General features: G+C 42.3%; 1 protein-coding gene across 7 annotated transcripts in view; it reads right to left on the bottom strand.

Annotated features, from left to right (window-relative positions):
* Positions 1-22,139, bottom strand: part of Foxp1 (forkhead box P1) — a 340,880-nt gene that overhangs the window by 20,928 nt on the left and 297,813 nt on the right. For all 7 annotated transcript variants that reach the window (XM_013010482.1, XM_013010488.1, XM_013010485.1 and 4 more), the window contains 2 exons: positions 21,143-21,230; positions 8,432-8,515 (listed from right to left, as the gene is read on the bottom strand). In XM_013010482.1, the coding sequence (XP_012865936.1) occupies positions 8,432-8,515; positions 21,143-21,230 (172 nt within the window). The remainder of the gene's footprint in view (positions 1-8,431; positions 8,516-21,142; positions 21,231-22,139) is intronic.

The raw sequence follows: 22,139 nt of genomic DNA, 5'->3' as shown, positions 1-22,139 counted from the left end.
AGGAGGAGGAGGAAGAAGAGGACGAGGAGACGGAGGAGGAGGAGGAGAAAACATAATATTGTTAAAGAAGTAGTCATGGGAAAAAGGGAAGTTGCATGAGGCAAGGTAAATGTTGGGCAAAGTGTTTTGACTTCTGCACTCCTTTCTAGTTTCACTGTGAACTGCTGTTTGACTCGGCATATGGTATATCCCCTCCTTCCAAGGCTCAGGATGCACAGGCTAGGGCCCTTACTGACCTCCAACAAGTAGGGCACATGGGGTGAGTTGCCCTGTACTTTCCACCACGCTAGAAACTTGGCTTTTGTGACCTTCATTTGCAAACCAAGTTCTAACAGTTCAGGGTAGCAGCCCAAGGCCAATAAGCCAAGGTGGGAAAGAGTGGAGGCTCACTCCTTCTTAGTCTCAGGCCATCATCACTGACCGAGTCTAGGACCAGGAGGATAAGCTAGCGTGAGCCAAAGCAGATGGTCAAGGAAATTAGTGGAGAAAGCTCAGACATATATAGCTTTTTAACTCCAATGTTATAAAGTCACATCAGCTTGTCAGGAAAAACATTTGCAAAAGTCATGTTCTAAAACACCTGTCCCTGCGTTGATAGCATTTGATTTTGTAACTGACAAGGAAGTTGTCAGTCGTGTTTCACCGAGAACAAAGTTGGAGGCTTGGTGAGCTGACACTGCTTGGTATGACACTGGATATTTACTTGTATGATTCTCTACCCTTTGTCCAACCTTTCCACACCCACTGTTTAAAAACCAACATTCATAGCCAGGTTCAGTTTTCTGCAGTTTTGGAAGCAATTTAGCACATAGCTTTTACCCCTGTGCATGAATAAAGTTCTATCAATAGTACTTTGCGTTTAGTGGAAACGAATTTGTAGGACACTGTCCTCAAAGTGCCTGCCATCAAGAGTTGATACGGATATATGCAAATGAGGGCATGTGCGCGCGCGATTGCGCATGCATGTATGCGCACACGAGCATGCGCGCGCGTGCACACACACACACACACACACACACACAAAACCAATCCCAAGGATTTACTTTTCTTCTTGGCTTCACCACCCAGCTAATGAACATTTTCCCAGAGTAACTTTCATAAAAACCTAACGCAAGTAGGCACTGGTGGCTCACGCCTGTAATCCTAGTAACTCAGGAGGCAGAAATCTGAGGATCCTGTAACCCAGCCTGGGCAGAAAAGTCAGTGAGAGTATTTCCTTCCAATTAACCACCACCAGAAAACCAGAAGTAGCTTTGTGGCTCAAAGTGGTAGAGGGTTAGCCTTGAGCAAAAAGTGCTCAGGGACAGCACCCAGGCCCTGAGTTCAAGCTCCAGAACTGACAAAACAAACACCAATAACAAGCACAAAGTCACCGGGTTCTCGTTTCATTGTCCAAACTGAAAACTCATAAACATTGAACAAACTCAAGCCCATCTTTGTGGGTGTTCACATCTAAAAAGAAGAGTTAAATGGATCTACTGGGCCCATGCTATCAAATATACCAAGAAGGAGTACTCTTGCAGCTTTTGCAAAAGTCTGCAAATATAGGCAATTTCTAGCAAAGAAGCAACAATAGAAAGTAAAATCTTTGCAGGTTAGCATAATCCCAGAAGAAAGACGTGTGTTCTGGATGCTTTTGGACACAGGTAGAAAGCAGAATTAAAACACTGAATCAGAAGGGAGCAGAGAGGGGTTTACCAGGCTTGACAAATGACACCATGGTTCACACCCACTGCTGGGCTGTCTCTAATAAGCCACAGAGGAAAGAGCCAATCTCAGCTAATTACCAGATAAAAATGTATCGTAAGGACTCTAATTAGGAGACGTGGATGGAGGTGATCTAATGATTAAATGCTGCATTCGAGTGACCCCACCATCAACGTGCAGTGGTGTACAAGATGTCACTGGAATATTTTGTAGAAACAGTAATTTTATCTCAAGGAGGGGAGGCAGTAATATTTGTAATGATGGCTATGAGGTAAACTAATTAAAAGACAGTTCCTAGAGGAAAAGGGTGTCGGAGAGCAGCTGTGGCCATTCCAAACCCAAGTGCCAAGTCTCAATAGAGGAGCTGCAGTCAAGTGGAAAATTTCTGCCTGACCTTTGCCCTTGCTATTAATTTGCAGGAAAACTAATGACACATATACATATTCCCACAAAATTGTTCTAATTGCTAATTTGCCAAAGGAGCCCAGATTCCAAATTAAACATGACTGTAGCCTGGAAGGGAAAAGGAAGAATCAAAAGCGGTAAACTCCAAACAAGAGGGTGCTTTGCCACACAAAATCATTTGAAGGCTGAACCAACAAGTTAATGAAATGTCAACCCTGTCAGCTGCTATACAAGTTGCTTAACTTTTCAACTTTCGTCTGATCACATGCTTGTCTTGGGGAGCCACCATCTTTACCAGGGGTGGAGGTGCGGAAGGAGGGGGTGGGAGGAGAGGGAGAAAGAAGGGAAAGTTCCAGATGGGATTCAAAACATACTGGGCTCAAATCAAACCTGCTTCTTTCAATCAGAGTCTTAAAAAAATAAAAACCAAAAACAACAACAAACTCAGACTGCAAAAAAAAAAAAAGGACAAGAAACAAAGCAAATCGAAACCCAGACTCAGAATGGAAAAACAAATTGGCAACAGTGCAATTTTGCTGTAATCACGATATATTCATCGAAATTGTAAACCATTAAATCTTAATATAATCATTAATTACCAAGGAAAGCATCCATGCTTAGTGTTTCTGATTGCAGTTAAGGATTGAAAAGTGAATTTTTTTTCCCAGGGCATGGAGCAGGAAGGGATTGGACTAGGAGGGTGCTTTTCCTGATGGAAAGCCCATTTTTCTCATTGTGTTCATTTTTCTATTTCAAAAGAAGTTGCTATGTTTAGAAAAGTTAACAACTTTGAATATTTTTTTTCATGGCACATTTCCATACTGTGATGACTTTGGTAAAGATAATCTCTTTGAAAACTCTGGCCAAAAGATAATTCTTATGTCACTTAAAATTGCTGTAGCCTTTTGTTTTTAAAAAAAATAAAAAACAAATAATTGTGCTCTCACCACTGTTCTCCTGTGGTCCCTCCCCCCGAGTTTTGGTTACAGACAATTATCCTGGAAGTCTTTTGCCCCTGGAACTACTCCAACCCTGTCAACTACCCAATATTGTTGCACTGTGTCCTTTTTAAAATATATATATATATATATATATATATATGTATATATTGTTTCTACAAAATTACTTTTTGAACAGTGTGCAGCCCTCCCCTGGTCTCCCTTGGAAAGGTGGTGAGTCACTAGCATTTTGAAAAGTAAACAAACCGCTGATGCAAACCCCAGACAGAAACAGACTTGTTGTATTCCCACAAGAATCCATTTTTTGTTTTTGTTTGTGCTCCTGCCTCCCATGAAAACAGAGTCTGAGAACAAAAGGACAACCTGAAACCCAAACACCCAGGGACAGACAGAACAGCGCTGCTTAGCAGGGGTTCCCAGGCTCACAGAACTGGTTTTTCTGCTGTCTGCTCTGCTAGCCTGAACCCTTCAAGTCCTGCTTTAACTACCCTGTGGCAGAGGCCTGGTTCCTGGGCTGAGCCTGGCCCCTGTGTTAGAGACTAAGACTACCATTGCATTGCTGGTCTAAACTACTACACTTCAGTTGAGGTGAGCTGGAGGACTTGAAAAAAAAGTCGATGAAATAGTTTTCTCCAATTCCAAAGCAAAACCCCAGCATTCCACATGACCCAGCGGTTCCTTGAAGAGTTAACAGGCCATTTTTTTTTAATTTTAGAGAGAGGCACTTTGTTTTTATAAGTAGCTAAAAGCTCTTGCAAAACAGTCCTAATTGCTATGGTGTGAGTAAAAGAAAAACGTGTAAAAATGAAAAAAAATGTCTACTGCTATATTCCATTCCAAGTGTGCTTTATGATATTTTCATAAAGAAGGCTCAACTACCTACTCTGTAATTACTTCATCCACCAAATCTGAAAGAATGCGGTTGCTTTACAAAGGGCGAGTGGATCTCAGAGGGCAGAAACTCCCCACAGCATGGAGAAGACCTCTCCCTCTCTCCTCTTCCAAATCATAAAAAGAAGCCTCATAGGATCTGGTGACATTACAGAGAGTGAAGTCTTTTTCAGGAAATCCTTAACTACTTCACAAAGCTGTAACAGACCCAATTCTTTTCTATTGACGTTTCTGAGCCTGTTCTTGGAGTAAGCAAAGAGTACCATGCAACATCCAAACTACTCCAAACCAGTGCTGGAACCACAGAACAGCAGTCATTGTCATTAGCACCGATTTCTTCTTTTATGCCATTGCTTCTCTTTCCATGGGAAAGCAGAGAAGCTTAGAAAACTTGAGTTCAACAAGTCTGGCCTTTCTGAAGCTGTGTCAAGAATAGCCTCTCCAGCCAGGTGATGGTGGTTCACACCTGTAATCCTAGCAAATCAGGAGACTGAGATCTGAGGATCCCAGTTCAAAACCAGCTGGGGCAGGAAAGTCTGTGAGACTTTTATCTCCAATTAACCACCAGAAAAAAAACAAAAATGGTGCTGTGACTCAAAATGGTAGAGCGCTCACCTTGAGAGAAAAAGCTCAGGGACAGTGCCAAGGCCCTCAGTTCAAGCCCCATGACCAACCTGTCCACAACTGTTACCTGTGGCTGCTCTCCTAAATGCTCACAGACCTATTTCCATGCAAGGTCTAGTCTTATTACATGTGTGAAAAACTTATTTGGGGGTGAGGTGAGCAGTTCCTGTTGTTCTTTCATACTGACTCTCATTAACCATCTTCTTCTCTTGGGGGCACACAGGCCTGTGCATCTACTGTTCACCCAAGGGAAGATCCAGAAAGCTGCTCACTTCCTTCTTCCATCTCATGTGTTGTGTTAAGTTTCAGATGAGACTTCATGTGTCTGACAAGTTGTCCTTGACTCCAGCATTCCAGGAACCTGCTCAACTTACAACTGCATAGTGCACATACTCTCGTGTGTGTGTGTGTGTGTGTCTGTATGTGTGTGTGTGTGTAATTTGTGTTGTTAGTTTGGTTCACAAGCCATTTTTGTGGCAACAACGAGCCTTTTCCATCTGACTACTCTATGTTCAGTCTGTAGCCTTGCCCAAGATATTTGTTGCTAGAAGAGCTGGATTGTGCATGCGGAAATTCCCTTTCCAAACACAACTGCACTTTTGAGTCTACGGTTTTCAATCGAACTCTTCCAGCAGGAAATGTGCTGATCAGCAGGAAGACATGGTACTGAAGGAGGTTGGGGCAGGAAGCCTGGGAACTGGTGTTCCAGGCAGTCTTCAGCTTCCTTCCCAGTGTGGGTAGAGCTCAGATCCCCATCAACACCCTGGGGTGCTGTCCTGAGATGAGCACACCCTCTAACCATCCAGATCCCACACTGGGATCCAGAAAACGCATCTCTGAGCTGATGGAAGAAACACATCTGAGAATGTGTTGGCAGCTGCTTTGCTTCAGCGAAGCAGGGCTGGGTTAGATGATTGCATTCAACAAAAGTCACTTACCACCCAAAGGGCATTTAGTGAAAGGCAAATATACAGCAAGCATTCTATCACTTAGTGACTAAGAATTCTTAAATAAACACAGTGTTCCTTTTGCACAGAAATGGAAAGAAGAAACAACTTTATAAACTCACTGGCAAAAGTCGAACAGGAAGGTCCCTATCTAGGGCTAGAATTAAATCACAGTGACTGCTTGTTTCAAACCACAGATTCGAGAAGGCTATGCATTCAAACCTATACCAGGCATTCTATTATTTAGGGTGGAATAAATTAATTACAGACTGCAGGAAATATTTTGCACATTTGGATCAGTCACCAGATAGCTCAGGGTCCTTCGATTTGAAAGAATCAACGGTTTGCAATATGTGTCTTCTCTCTCTTTCTCTCTCTCTTGGCAAGGAAGGGAAAATTCATGCAAAACATTACACGTCTATCTTTTATAATTAATTTCCCAATGCCTCACCTATACATATTTTTAATAATTCCTGATTTATAAGATGGTATCTATAATAAAATTTTCTATTTTCCAATAAATGAAAAGAAGGCAGGTTCACTCCGACAACAGAATGTCACACAATATCTGCTTGTCAGGCCCCAATTTTTACTTCTTACATGTGAGTTAAAGGAGAAGGAATTTATAATGCTGCCTGTGAAGAGAACCACTTTCATACACAAATGTGATCTTTTTTTTTAAAGGGTAATACAACAGTACATTTACATAAACTAATCCAAACAATCTATGTATTTGACAATGGCAAACCTCACACAGACGGCCTATTGTTGGTTTACATCTTGGAGTTCTTTATATCGGCTTGTAGAGCTGCTCTAGCTGTCAAAGGTTTGACTTGGACTCTAAATAAATGGTTACAGAAGTGCTGTGCAGTGATATTGGACTTCTTTGCAAAAGAAAACCCGCTGTGTATGAATTCAAAAGCTATTAATTTTTCAGTCAAAAATATTCGTGCCTATTTCTTTTAATAAAGAAATACTGTGCTGAGCTTACGAAGAGATAATGTTGACTAGTGGTAGAGAATTTTCAATAGAGCAGTTAAAAATAAATTTAGTAGGAGGTCCCCTTCAAAGTTATAATTTCCTAGAATGTAAAACACTTTTTTTTCCCCCACTACTAATCAAGACAAACCTTCTCCCCCTCCCTCTATCTCCTACCAAAAGCTGCTTTTTCATGCTGGTGGATGGCTCAGCGCTAGTCACATGGAGATTGCCAATGACCATCCAGGGGACAGGCAGACTCCCATACATAGAGTCATCCAGCCCCACCACTTGCTCAGGGCATTATGGGTATTTGAAGCTGCATCTCTTTAGATATATCCCTCTTCTGCCCCTGGAATCCCATGATCCAAAATGAGCCCATTACCATAAGGCTAAGTCCAGCTATTATTTTCTCATTGTTTACTCCTTCTTGACCGGGTTTCAAAGCTTTGATTCTGGGGGAACAAATTTTGTTTCGCTAAAACTATCTGAAGACTCTCAGAAAGTTCCAAGGCAGACACTTCCCTGTGCAATGAATTGCCTAAGCTTGTTCTAGAAGCCAGCCAAGTCATTTCAGGGACTCACAAATTTGCTTAGCTGGGTTCATGTTGTTCCCCGTGTTCTTCTTGAAAGGAGGAATTAATAGGAGCAACACATCTACTCGCTGGCTCTACCACACTGAATGGCTTGGCTCTGTTTTTCTCCCTACTTGCTATCTGGTAGCCTAACCCATCCGGTCCTCTAGCCATTTACTGTGAAATACATGGAAACTAAGGACTCTTTCCTAGTAAAAATGGATGCGCGAAGTGTTTAATGATTTTATGTCCTATATCTCAGTAATGTGTTCTGTTTCAGACATTAATTTTGTCTGCCAACTGCATCTTGGCAAGCTACCATATTTGCTGGGTTAATAGTCTGACTCCGTTTTATTTCTATCATCATAAATCATACATATATGGGTGTATGTTTGCTTTATTTATAGAAAAAAAATCAGTCAAAACAGATAAACCAATACTTTGCCATTATGCTGCATCATTGCATATTGATTAAAATTGCTGGTACTAACTATAGATTGTCAACGCTCAATTAATTTTCACACAGCGACTCCCAGCAAAATCAAATAAAGGCAGTGTACCTTTAAATTTTACAAATCTTAAAATCAGGAAGCAAAGCACTGTCTCCATTTTGAATAATCAACTATGGCTACTAGGACTTTTTTTTTTTAAGGGATCTAAGCATCTGAGTGATATAGCTGCAGTAGATATGGATGTAAGGTAGGGAAGTATGCACAAGTTTGGATGCGGGGTTTAGATCCTTTCCCTTCTGCCCTGGTATCAGTTCCTGAGCTGAGGTATCCCACTTCAAGGTCCAATAGAAGAGAATAAGAAAAGAAACAGGAGATTCCTAAAACAGAGGTCTTCTCTGTGCTTCATGTTTGGTCCCTCAGCTGTGAGCGAGTGATTTTCTCTTCAGTCTTTAGAAACCACTTGATGGTGTCCATAATTTAGCCTCTAACAATTTTGCAAGGTGCTTTCTGATTTCTTTTCTCTGTTATGATTAGGTAGAACCACGCCTTGTAACTCTCCCACACATCATTGTCTTTGCTGACCCAGGCTCTTTTGCTATCACGGTCTACCGTTTTCTCCCTGTTTCTGGCATTTGGAAAGAGTTTCTTTTCCCAGTAGGTTTGTAGAAAGGCTTTGAGTCCATTAGTTTCGCACCAATCACTCTGTTCCAGAGCAGATGACTTGGGTCTAATGGACCAGGACCAGGTTTGCCTCCTTCTGTGTCTCCTTACATGCCTACTAGCATCTTGACTTGGACTTAAAAGGGAACCAGAAAGACACAGGTGCACGGGAAGTAGGGAAAGACAATTGGAAGTTCATTTTGATCTTCCCTGTTTTGAAAACAAGTACTTACGGGCTGAGGGGCAGCTTTGGGTTCTGTGGACTTCACATGCAGGTGTGTCATCATGGCTTGCAGGCGTTCTTTGTCTTTTGCAAGCTAGGGGGAAGAAAAGGCTCTGTCATTTCTTTGACTCCAGGTGCATAACCATGTTAACATCTAAAATTATACATATTTCAAAAAACGATGGCACCATAGCCCATGACAAAATCCTTTTTCATTGCCCAAGCATCTTTGAAATCTACAGGACCACTGCCAAACTCTCAGTAGCTGGAGGTGTTGGGGTGAGATTTCTCAACACACCACACATTAGGCTTTAAATGGGAAGTTCTAGACCTGCTGGCACCAAGGAATCATGTGGAACACGGACAGCTCAAAGCCTAAAAGTGAATCATGCCCATTAGCCAGCCTTATTCATGAGAGGCTGGAGGAAAATGAGCTAGCTAGCTAGCTAAAACTCATAAATTTATCAGTTGTGGTGGTGAAGAAACACCTGGATGGGAAGCGAGCTTCATCTTTCTTTACAGGGAGGCAAAAATGAACACGGTGCCGGCAGGTGACACTCACAGAGAGAGCAGGGTTAAGAAGGCTGACCAGCTCTCATCTGTAAACCAACAGAGAGCCGTTCATTTGTTTACTACATATCTAAGGGTATGTTTTCTCAGTAATTCCAGTAGGTTTAAAATACATTTAAAAACAAAGTTATTGCCAGGTGCTGGTAGCTGACACCGGTAATCCTGGCTACAGGAGGATAAGATCTGATTATTGCGGTTTGAAGCCAGCCTGGGTAAGAAAGTCTCTGAGACTCTGTTATCTCTAGTTAACCACTAGAAAACCAGAAGTGGAGCTGTGGCTCAAAGTAGTAAAGTGCTAGCCTTGAGGTTGGGGATAGTGCTCAGGTCCTGAGTTCAAGCCACATGACAAAAAAAACAAAACAAAACAAAAAACCAGCCAAACAACCAACCAACCCAACAAAAAAACCCGGTTATCTTTCTGAAGCTACAGAGATACACACAGTACACACTCCTATATTACTTGTCAGATGCTACTTGTGCTTTGCACTGTTAATGCAAAAATAACTTTGTTATTAGGAGGCAGCTGGAGGTAGGGGTCTAAAGAAAGATGCTGTTAAAGGAGCAGCTGTGGCATTAGGGGAAATGTAGAAGAGACTGATGGGAGGGAGAGATAAGAGAGGAGGGAGAAAGAGAGGAGAAAGGGAAGAAGAGAGGAACTAGAGAGGAAAGGGGAAAGACAAGGAGGGAAGGAAAGAGAGAATGCATGTACAGGCCGTTTTATTCCAGTGCTTTCAGAGAACGTTTCTCTACAACCAAGTCTTAGAATGAAGGAGAGATCCATTGCTTCCGCATCAGTTTAACTTAAATCCTTAAAAAAAATATTTTTTTTTGAATTCTAAAATTGAATGTGTTTCCAACTTTTAAAGAAAGTTATTTTCTGAGGGGGAAGGAGTCAGGAACTAGGGAAAGATGGAGGAAAAGGAAAGGGAGAGAAGCAGCTTTTGGCTTCTCCTCTCTCGATGACTCAGCCTGAGAGCCATATCACATTTGATTTTTTATTCCTTTTTATCCCCTGGTGGTTCGGAGAAGAATAAATTAAGGAGAAGGAAAAAAAAAAGCCTTACAGTGTTAGCGTTTATCTTTCAACAAACAGGAAATGAAAATGATGCCATATTAGGAGCTACTTTATGTTATTCGCTCTCTGTTCTTTACTAAGTTATTGAACTGCCAAAATAAAAAGATTCTCTGAACACATAATGCTAAAGGAATTTGGTTTTCCAAAGTGGCTCGGTTAGAACAATTAAAATGTTGGAAATGGAATTTTTCTACAGTTAATTCATTTTTGTTTGTTAAATGTTCTCCTTAAAAATATTAGAATTGCTAAAATATTTTTGAAAACTGAGTTTTAAAACTGTGGCTCTTCAAAAACAAGAAGTAGTTGACACCCTGAAAAGGCAATATTTACTGAAGTCTGCTACATATTGATTGGCTCTTAATTTGGTTGGAACGCTGCTGATATAGTGATTACAGACACTATGCTGGGTTAACAACAACAACAAAAAATCTAAATGCCCAATATCAAGCCAGACACCAGCGACTCACGCCTGTAACCCTAGCTACTTAGGAAGCTGGGATCTGAGGATCAAGATTCAAAGCCAGACCAGGCAAGAAACTCTGAGACTATCTCCAATTAACCATCCAAAGAAGCCAGAAGTAGAGCTTTGGCTAAAGTGGCAGCGAACTAGTCTTGAGCAGATAAAACTGAGGGACATCACACAGGTCTGGAGTTCAGGCCCCAGGACTAGCTCTGCTCCCCCCTCTCCCCAAAAAAGTCCAGCATCAAAAGTGAGCATTTGCTCTCCATGCAAGCATTTAATATTTAATGAATCAACCTTCTTACTAGTCAGGCTAAGGTAGAACAGAAACTGTGTGTGTGTGTGTGTGTACACACACATGCCTAGAATTCATACACACAGTCATGTGTGCAACCCTCAAGGTAAAACCATAGGGAATGTGTTCATATTCTTCCAGAACAGAGAATCTATCATCCCACTAAAGGTCCAAGGAATCTCAATTCGACTACGTTAATTCTATTTCTTCAAAGATGGGTAAAGTGACCTAAGAAGGCAAAAAAATCCAGCTTTTGTTTTTCTGTTTGGTGAGTGAAAACACTGACAAAAACTATATCCTGGGATGTGTGCTAGGTATTTAATCAGTGATAGCCTTAATAAGAATGATATCAACAAATAAAGGAAGATACTTGCCAAATGTACTTGTTTATGCTTAAGGCAAAAACCACCACACCTATCCCAACCACATTCACCTTCTACAATGGCTGTCTTGCATTTGCTAGACTGGCTGGCCCTTCAAAAAGGCTCCCACATTCTTTATTACTTTTGATGCCATCATTCCATGAGCTCATCATCCCCATCTTTTTTGCCAGAACTCTGCATTAAGAGAATACAAGCATTTTATACTAGCATGAGTAACCCCACATTCTGGCCTATGCTGCATTTTTCATGAAATACCAAGAAAAAGAGATGGAGAAATTCAGTCCAAAGGTCAACTTCAATTTTTTTTAAAGTGATATCAAAAGAGATTTGTTCTCTAAAAGCTGCACTATCGGGGAGAGAATAACTATGCATTTAAAAAAATAAAAAGTATTACAGAGAGCTCTATGCTAGAGGTTGCTGCTCAAGCAAGGGATATTTTAATAAAAAGTTTGTACATTATATTTGTGGAAAGATGGCTGAATGGGAGTAATGAGGGTCATGGATACAACAATCACAGTGTACTGTGTTCAAATCCTGGTGTGCATTTGACTGAGCGTATTATATAACCTTCCTAAGTATTTCATCTCTCCTTTCTAAATACGGAATAATTATCTCTGAACTCTGAAGGGTTGTTCTGAAGAGATGAAGTTTTGCACAGAACAAGCGATTAATGCTTCATGGATGTTTAAAAATATCTTTTTTTTTTTTAAAGTTAAATCGGTCTAGTCTAGACTAGACTGGCTGAATATGCGTTTAGAATCTGTATCTACCTAAGGGGTTCAGAAGAGAATGCAGGTGGAGGAAATGGGAAGACAAATAGTTTCTATGTCTTAAAGAACCGAAGAGGATTGAAGCAAACTTAGTGAAGGCGAAGGCCACTTCTCACGAATTTATGTCTCTGCTTCTTCCTGTGTCTTCCCCTCATTCTGGGCAAATGTGTTCCCCCTATGGCTGATATAGGCCATCCCCTCTCCTATTAGCCATGGCTTCAAATTACGCTTCAGATGCCTAGGCTGGGACAATCTGAACTCGTCCACTGCTCCGGAGCAGTGATGACTGCCCAAGGCTAGGAGCTCCATTCAGCTTCTTCAGGGATAAAAATGCAGGAGATTAAACTCATTCTTTCAGCAGAGAAGAGGGAACAGGGTGTGGGGTTCATTTCACATCTTTATTCTCCCTGTGATTGGGAGGACTAATCATTTTACATCCATTCTGGGAGTGCTTACCCAGGAGAAACAAAACTGAAATTAAAGAAGGCCTTTCCATGTGGCAAAGGCTAACTTTCTAGGGACAGAAGAAAAGATGGAGCATCAAGCCATTCCTTTCCGTGAACAGGGATGATTGTGGCCATGAAGGAGTTGGGGGTCCTATTCCTGTCTTTTTAGTTGGGGAAACTGAGGCCCCCAGGTTGAAGTCATGGAGCTGAGAAGAGCATTTCTAGTATTACTAGCATCCTAGTTTATGAGGGTTGGCTAGGGAAGACTATGACACAAAGATCCTGGTTTCAACCCCATCCCACCCCAAGGTATGAGGAGTGAGAATGAACATTTTAACGGGCACCCAACGTATTATATTAGGCAAGTGGGTAATTCCCATGACGGTGATCCCCACAGAACTGTAGGTCTCACTTAACCCTGTTGAAGCCAACCAACCCTCTGAGGGAAAGCTCTAGAAGGAAGCACTTTATAATAAGGATCCCCCAGTGTCCACATAAAATCAGGTGAGTAGACACTATGGTCTCCCCACAGGTTGAGTCTGCTCTAACCAGCCACTGTATATATCCCAAATAATTTCTTTTTACTCTGGCCTTAGGCAGAGTTCTGTTCAGTGACTTAGTTAGGATAGGCTGCTTTCTGAAGTATATAATCAAAAGAAAAAGACCCCCACCCTCCCACCCCCACAGCAGCCACTCAAATTCTCCTATCAGACCAAACATTTACTAAACATTCCCATTTCATCCATCTCTGGTAACTCACAAGCCTCCCAAAGTTGGCACTAGTGAAAACTTTGAACCTTGCTCTATTACTGAGTGCAGCATTTGGGTGGTAGAATCTACGGCTCATTTCACCCCAATCGAAGAATTTCCTGGTCTTTTTTTTTTTTATTGTGTTCTGTCACCATCTTAACATTCTCCACGTGTTATTATTAAAGACTCTCTTGACATTTAAAGCAGACGCACACTGACACTCAGTCATAGTCTAGGAATTCTAATGCTCCCAGAAGTTAGGCAGGATTTTTAAATTATGAAAAGTTAAGTGTCTTGCTTTTCAAAGAAGGACAGGAAAGGGAGAGACCTAGACATTCTCACTTCTTTTCCTTGGCTCCAGACACAAAGCAGGGCAATGGGAGGCTCTGACACTGTTACCCTAAGAGTTTGCACTGGGCTCTGAACTTGCTCATGGAGGGGCAGGAGCTGTTGTCAGGAAATGTCCTGAGCACTGCCTTGGATGGATGATATATTGGCTAGGAAGCTGGTTGGGTCACAAAGAGCCCTGCTAATGAGGAGGTAAGCACATGCAAAGTAATTGATTTGTGTTAGCTTTCATGTCTACCTCAATGACTGAAACTTAGGCACTTGTCTCTTGGCTGACATTTTCTTAGAGCTCTAAGCTCCTGGGGTAGATGATTTAGAAAACTTTGGGGTGATTCCGAGAGTCAATGTGCAAGTCTGCCAGGCTGGGCCCAGTAACCATGATTTCAAGCCAGCCATTGACTACGGGGGGGGGGGGGGTGGAAAATCCCATACAGCCCTTTAGGCAATGCCCTGCAATACGGAAGCAGGGCCACCGAGCTGAGTAGCCCTTCCCAGACCTTTGCCATTCAACACTGGCTTAGAACAAGTCAACCTGCCCTTCCAAACAGCCTCAGTGAGGTGGGTTACCACAAATGATTTCTTTGACTCTAAGAAGCACCTTTCCCAAGGCCAGGCTACAGGCATGATACGTGTAATTACAAGGTTACACAAGCGCTTCAGAGGTAACAGGCCCATTCTCAGATGTTACATTTTTCCTTGATAGTAACTACTCCAGAGTCAAGATGAACATTTGAGGAAATGGAGGAAATGGAGGAGATAAAGCAGCTAGGACCCCACCCTGTATACACATAAAGGAGTCAACAAGGGAGTCATTCAAGTGGTCTGGAGCTCCCTGGGGAACTAACTATAATGTCTCACTTCCACAGCCAGTGGACTGACACACTCATCCCAGTTTGCCAAGCCTTTCCCATTTCCCAAGTCTTGGACAGAGGCAAGCCAACGGTGATGGCTGGTGTAGACACACTCGTTCTTGTTAGACAGATGGATGGACAGTAAAAAGAACAAACGGATTCCGCTGCCAGTGTCATCCCTCAGCCTACGATCTGGGTAAAATCTCAAGTGGCTGTCTGGGGGGCTGGCGGGTCCCCATGGTGAGGCCTCCGGCCTTCCCAGAACCCCTGTCTGATGGGGTGTGAGTGGCAGCCTCCTAGACCACGTGTGGAGGAAGGGGGGCGCCAGCTGAGTCACCTGTACCCAGTGCTTTGCTTATCTGTATGCGGTCTGCTGCAGGCCAGGAGCGATGGAATGGAATAAATCTACGGATGAGCAAGAGCCGCCAGCCCTACTACCTTCCTTTCCAAGTGAGGCAGAGCCGTCTCTGTGAGGTCGACTCCTTATCCTCTTGTCTACTTTAAAGACCCTTTAGAGAGTCTACAGGCTGTGGGCTTAGAAAGTGTATTAGGAACTTTTCTCCAGTCACATGATAAATGTAAGCCTCCCCAAATGTTTTCTTTTTTTTACTTATTATTCAAAAGACATGATCTATTGATGCATAAAGATATGGCAGAATCTCCGTATTGTCAACCCTCATGCTTAGAAGACGTTTTTGTTGTTGCTTTAGTGCCTGTCCTGGGGCTTGACCGCAGAACCTGGGCACACTATCCCTGACCATATTTTTTTTTCCTCTACCCAGTTGAGCCACAGCTCCACTCCTGGCCCTTTTGGTGATTACTTGGAGATAAAAGTCTCCTGGACTTTCCTGCCCTGGTTAGCTTTGGCCCACAATCCTCAGGTCTCAGCTTCCTAAGGAGGATTACAGGTGTGTGAGCCACCAGGCGCCTGGCAGAAACGCATTTCTTCATACGACTCACATCTCCCTTCTCAGAAAACAACCTCTACTTAATTTGAGGGCTTCCTTTCCCCTGAGTTTCTGTGTTACCTTCCCTTCAGCCAGAAGGCTGAGAGTTTATAAACCTGACCCTGCACTTCAGTGAGTCCCTGGAAACTTGATGAACATGGATTTCAGTCCCTAAACCCAGGGAACAGCAGGGGTCTAACTATACTGGCTGGAGCTGGTGGGGGGGGGGAGGAAGGGAGGTGGTGGTAGGCAGTACTCACGTCTAGCATTTTCTAGTTCCTGTGTGTGTGTGGCTATGTCCTGAGGGGGGGGGCGGGGAGGGGAGGGGATGGAGGAAAGGTTGTATATAGTTCATGTTATGGAAGACCATGTATATTGACTGATGGAGGAACCTGCCTTCTCTCCAATTGCAGGAGAATCTATTTGAAGAGAACACTTCACAGACAACGTCTTAAAAATATACTCCCCGACTTGTGGCAAATCTGCACAGTAGTTTTAAGTTTCTGTGTACAGGGATAAGGAGTGCAAACCACTTCTCAGGTCAGAGGAAGCCGTTCACTCCATCTACTCCACTGGTATAATAATTTAAGAATTTTGCCTCTGTCTTTTTCAGAACAAAATAGAATAAGAAACATTCAACACAAACTAGGCATGCTCCTTGAGAGGCGGAGAGCAGAAGGCTCACAGTTTTGAGGCCAGCTTGGGCAAAAAGTTAGTGAGACCCCTATCTCAATGAATGAAAAGCTGAGTGTAGTGGTGCATCCCTGTCATCCCAGCTACACAGATGCAGATGTGACAGGATAAAAACTACACATGACATCACCTTAGATTTTTGTGTAATGGGAATGTCTATGAAAGTCTTGAGCTTCTGAATCCAGTCGTATGTTAAGCATGGGGTATTGGGCAACTGTTAGCTACTAGCTTGATTTCTGCTTTCCCCACATTTCACCACTCCAGTCTCAAAGGCTCCCTCTACCACCATCCAAGAACTACAGTTTGAACTCAGCCTCACATTAACTCAGCTTTGTGTGTGTGTGTGTGTGTGTGCGCGCGCGTGCACGCATGCTGGATTAGTACTCTACTACTTGAGTCATGTCTCCAGCCTTGCCTTTGGCTGGCTCTTTTGGAGACAGGATCTCTCAAACTTTTCTGCTTGGGTTGGCTTTGAACAGTGATCCTTCCGATCTCAGCCTCCTGAGGAGCTTTTGAGTTTGGTTCAAGAAGGCACACATCTCTAGCCATTCTCCTCTAAGACCCAGTGGTTAATTTCTTTCTAAAGTTATCTAATTCTTTAAGGGAGGTCTCATCACTAATGGTCTATGGATATACAGCGCCTTCTGTTTTGGGCCAGGGGTAGTGGCTGGGACTCAGGTGCTAAGTGGAGACACACTAATACACAGGGTTGTGCTCTGGTAGCCTTTACCACCTTGCAAGGGTGGAGGGGCTGGCTCATTGACCTCCAGATTCTCCTGCTGGGTGCAGTAAGACCGAATTGGTGTTCACCTGGTGTGTGTGTAGGGTCGGGCATGTATGTAGCCTCTACCCATACATAGAGCAGAAGCGTGGGTGAGCTCTGGGCAGTGGGTGAGCGACTGTGAGAGACGGCTATGGGAGCTGTCCCCAACTTCACTTCGCTTCCCTGTCCTGCTAATGGGGCATATATTTTTCACCTTCAAGTGAACGAATGATAATTTTGGAATCACCTTGTGAGATCCTTGTAGGTTCAGGAATTTCCTGGACTGGGAAATGCTTTGCTTAAGGGAAAAGCAGTGGCTGAGATTAAACCTAGGGCCTTGTACAGACCAGCCATGCTAGAGCCTGGGGCACCCCAGCCTGTGGGTGAGAGAACAGAGGGAGATATTGCCACAGGAAAGGCATCTGAGCACAGCTTTGTCTCCCCCATGTATTCCTGAGGCTCTGGGTACCTGCTACTAGGGAAGACTTTGTATGTATCATGATCCTGAGTTAAGAACATTGAAAAGTACATTTCCAGACAAAGGTGCCCAACATTGTAAACGTGACAGCACAAACATGGAAATGTTGAACTTTAAGCAAGAAGCTGCGCAGAAATAAAGCTTGGAGTCTAGCTATATCTTGTCTCTCAAATGACCATAAAGGTGCTAGGCCTTGCAATCTCTTTTAGGATTCTGATCTCAAGGTATCGCACTTTCTACATAAGTGCTTTATCTCTTGAACCACCCCTCTCAACGCTCTCTCCTCTAATTCTTGGTAAGAGCTTCTCTCAATTCTGTATCTCAAGACAAGAATTCTTCAAATAATAAAAACCGAAGCTGAGGACAAGAGCACCACAGCAAATCATTTAACATAGCATACATGAGGCCTTAGGTTTACTGTCAAGTAGCACAAAAACCACACACACACACACACACACACACACACACACACACACACACACACACACACACACACACACACACACACACACACACACCCCTCCTCTCAATGGCCATATTTTCCTACAAATTTTGTCTAATTAAATAATAACTAATGGGAAGTGGTGTTGCAGCTCAAAGCAGTAGAGTACTTGCCTTGAGCAAAAGAGCTCAGGGGCAGTGACCAACCTGGAGTTCAAGCCCTATGACCGACCAATAAAAAAAAACAAAACGACAAAAAGGACCCACAAACACTAATGATTAACATCTGTTAATCCTCAGTTGCTTTTTAGGATTGACCCTCTTAGGCTTTAAAAAATGTTTTTTTAATGAATCCACTGGTGTCAGCTAGCACCAACTAATAAATGGACAGTTCCACTGTAAAACCATTTTGAGGACCATGTTTCTTGAATGAAAGAGGCTTTATTCCCTGAATCACTATTATCCTTTCTGGTGACTCAGCAAGCCTCTTCTACGTAATAGCTCCTTGGAAAATGTTTTCTACATGAAATGAATGTATAGCCTTGGGCCAGCCTTCTACAGGCCTCAAGATTGGCAGGCCCTGTCACAGGAGGCTGCTGGTGGGTTACCTGACAATGTGGTCCCTGGACAGGTTGTATATATCATGAGTAAGAAGGCAGAGGCCTGAAGGGGCCAGAGATACTTTGGGCAGCCAGAAACTTAAAGGAAACAACTGGCCAATAACGTTATACAGATTGTTTCTTTTCTTTCTCCCTCCTTACTAGGGGTTGTTTGGAAAACTTCCATAAAAGCCAGATCTTAAGTATTTTCAGCTTTGCAGGGTATAACGGGGAAACTGGTGCAAATACCCATCTCTGCCATTTTAGTGTGAAAACAATCATAGATCATTAGTAAATGAATCGGCAGGGGCACAGCCATGTTTCAATATAACTTGCTATATGGACAATGAAATCTGAATTTCACACAATTTTCATTTATCATGGAACGTTACTCTTCTTTTGTTGCTTTATCCCAACTAGTATTCAAAATTTTTCTCAGCCCATATCTGGCACTGTTTACTAACTCTTCCTAAACACTTGCTAAACACTATTACTGATACCAAGTCTTTCAGGATGAGAAGATGTGGAACCCAGCAGAACAAGCCAGTTCTGTCTTCTACTAGAACAACTATCAAGCAAGAAGTATAAAAAAGTACTGTGAGAAGCATTGCAGGTAAGTACTACTTGTGATCATATCATCTTTATTTTCTATCATCTCTTGGACAACCTGCCTTAGTTCTGATTAATGATGAAATCTGTGAATACATGAGTGACACAAATAATCGAGGAATGCTCCTGTGTCAGCCTATCAATTTATTCTCCTTCCAGGCCACACCCACTAAAAAACTTCAGCAAAGCTGCCTGACTAACCCTGACTTGCTGATGGACTCACACCTCTGTTTCCTCTCACCTTTGTGAAGAATAAACAAAAATTACTAAGATAGGTACTCAGATCCTAGGCAAATCCTAGCCTAGTATACCTTGGAAAATCCTGCCAACTCTGCTAAACAATTTATTCAAGTTAATTCTGAGAACTTAATTTTAAATCCAGTAAATAAATACAAAAGCATGCATTGCTTTATAAATACCACTCCCATTATCTGCATACCCACAGAACAAGGGCCATGAGTTGGTTGGGTGAGTGGTTCATGCCCGTAATCCTAACTACTTAGGAGACTGAGATCATAGGATCCAGGTTTGAAGCCAGCCCAGGAAGGAAAATCCCTGAGACTCTTATCTCCACTTAACCACTAGAAAACTGGAAGTGGCACTGTGGCTCAAAGTGGTAGAGTTGCTAACCTTGAGCAAAAAAGCTCAGGACAGTGCCCAGGCCCTGAATTCAAGCACCATGACTAACTAAAAAAAAAAAAAACTCACAAAGAGCCATGGGCTCAAGGGCTTACTGTGCTCTGACTATATTTGAAGATGATGTTAAACCTACCACTTTATCTTCTCCAAAAACATGTTGAATTTAAAGATGTTTCCAAAGACTTATATGTAAATTGGAGGCTTTTATGATGTATTCTTTCCTTGCATAAACATGTAATTGTCCTAATAAGTTCGAATGGAAAATATTAACAAGCTCGGGACAATAACTTTTGAGGAAAATTCTACAAAAAATGCAATTTCTCATATACGATGATAACTAGTTTTTTAAAAAAATCCTTTCTATCTTGAAAAGTCACAACAAAAAAGTTTAAGTGTGTTTGGGCTGATTTTTCTCTGCAACTATTTGAAGCCATAAATGACTTAACTCAGTAAAATTCCAAATGTAATTATCTTCTGTACTTAGCCTAGGGCTCTCCATATATCTCGGCATTGCTGTCTTGCATACCAAATAGGCTTTCCGATGGCTGGTACCAATATAATGTACAACATTGTTTTAATTTCCCCGAGTCGGCTAACCTCTTGCCTACACTGAACCAGCCAGAGGAGGAAGCTCGGTGAGTCACTGAGCACTCAAAAGCATTCTGGAGCTGGGTTGCATAAATGGGGTTTGCGAGGTCGGGCTTTTGCAACTGTACATTTTAATCATCTCCATTTCTGACCCAATTTTAACTTTTAGAAACTAATTTTCTATTAATTATGCCAGAAAGGGGATTACTGTTGAAATGTGGTGGCTTATCAACAAGTTAAAACCGGAAGTGGAGCTACATTAAAAAAAAAATGCCCCCAACTCTCACAATGCTCATTCTCCAGGGAAGTCTGCATCCGTTTCTTTTCCCTAGTCCAAAAAGAGATCCAAGGCTTTCCGGGCACCATAGTATTTATTGTACACGAAGTATTTACAGATGCACATTATATGTATTATGTATCTTGATTATATATGCATGTATTTAAAACAGTAAACTCTCTATTGAGAGTTCGGGGATGGAGAGAAAGGGCGATAGTGAAAAATGTAGGTAGCACCATCAATATACCTTCCACCGTGACTTTGGAACACATGCCTCCAGGTGTGCCCCGTTACCCCCGACCCCTGCCTTGGTCTCACAGATTTGTTCTCTATCCATTCTCATTCATTCCCTCTCTCTCCCAGGCTGGTCTCCAAAAATCTAGTTTAATAACATGAACAACTTCAGGGACTTGCACCAACAACAGAGAACCAAGTTGAAAGGAAAAGAGAGAAATGGGCAAGGGGGTACGGGGAGGACAAAGGAGAAAGAAAAGCCCAGGGTGGTAACTGAGCCATTGCTGAACCTATAGGCATCTAAGCAGCAGTTCCAGCCTGAACTGAGGCTGAACTTAACCCAGAAAGTTAAATAAAATTAAATTAAAATTAATAATAATAAAAAGACAACAATAAACTTTGGACATTCCATTGAAGAACAAGTACATAGGGACTCTTACAGAACACTACAGAAATGTGGAGGTGAGGCATACTGGGGTAATATTAAAAATAAAGGTGGCTTTACCTGTAGCTCTAACTGCTGTACAACCTGCATTTGTACTCTACATTGAGCTGTACTTCTATCGTCCAGCGCATGCTCACTGTTGAGATGTCTGTAACAATACACAGAAAACCATTAAGTGAGATGGAGAAACAAAAAGGAAAATATAATTTACCAGGATGTTTAAGCACACGCTGGGGAGGGGGAAGTCTACCAGGACACAGTCTCGTAGAGGGTGGCTGATCCTCTCCCCTCTCTCCACTTGTGGCTTGTCATTCCATACAATTGGGCCCAATGGGATCCCCAAGCTATGAGTCTTCCAAGGAGAAATTCTACCCAGCATCCAGAGAGCAAACCATTTATACTTATGAGAAAACTGAAGAGGTTCTGGTGCATTTCAGAGGAGCCTAATCTGTATGGCTTACAAGAGGATTGTTGGTTGGGAAGAAAACGGGTTGTACAGAACTGATCACATTTCCTTATGTTGAAAATGCATTAGCCAAATATTAGTAATGGCAATGGACAGGAAAGCGACCTTAAATATAAGAAACTTGAACCCACAGGTACAGGTCATGTACCTATGGCGGGAGAAAAACAGGTGACCACTTTACAGAAGAATGATGCCCAGATAGGTCCTTGATTGTCAATGCTGTGACTATCCAGTTTATTTGGACCCCGTGTTGAATATGCCTGTCGTGTGGTCCTTTCAGTATTTATTACACACTCCAACAGGGAAAAGGCTAACACATTGAAATTTCAATCAGCTATAACATATGCAGGAGCTCTGGTAATCAGAGGATTGAATCACAGCCTAAAATCTTAAAAATAAAAATTCATGTTATCCACGTTACTCAATTCTTTCCTATGAGTGATATAGACAGAGATTAGCCTTAAATTCTACTGACAAGAAACATCCTGAAATTTAGGCCAAAACACAATTCAGATTCAAGACTTTTTTTAAAAGAAAAAAAAAATCAACATTTCAATTACAGGGAGGGCTGGTTTTAAAAACTTGTATTTG

Source organism: Dipodomys ordii, unplaced genomic scaffold, assembly GCF_000151885.1.
Source record: "Dipodomys ordii isolate 6190 unplaced genomic scaffold, Dord_2.0 Scaffold12, whole genome shotgun sequence".
In the NCBI taxonomy this organism is placed as follows: domain Eukaryota; kingdom Metazoa; phylum Chordata; class Mammalia; order Rodentia; family Heteromyidae; genus Dipodomys; species Dipodomys ordii.
Note: the sequence above shows the minus strand (reverse complement) of the source record. Positions and strands in the feature narration are given on the sequence as shown.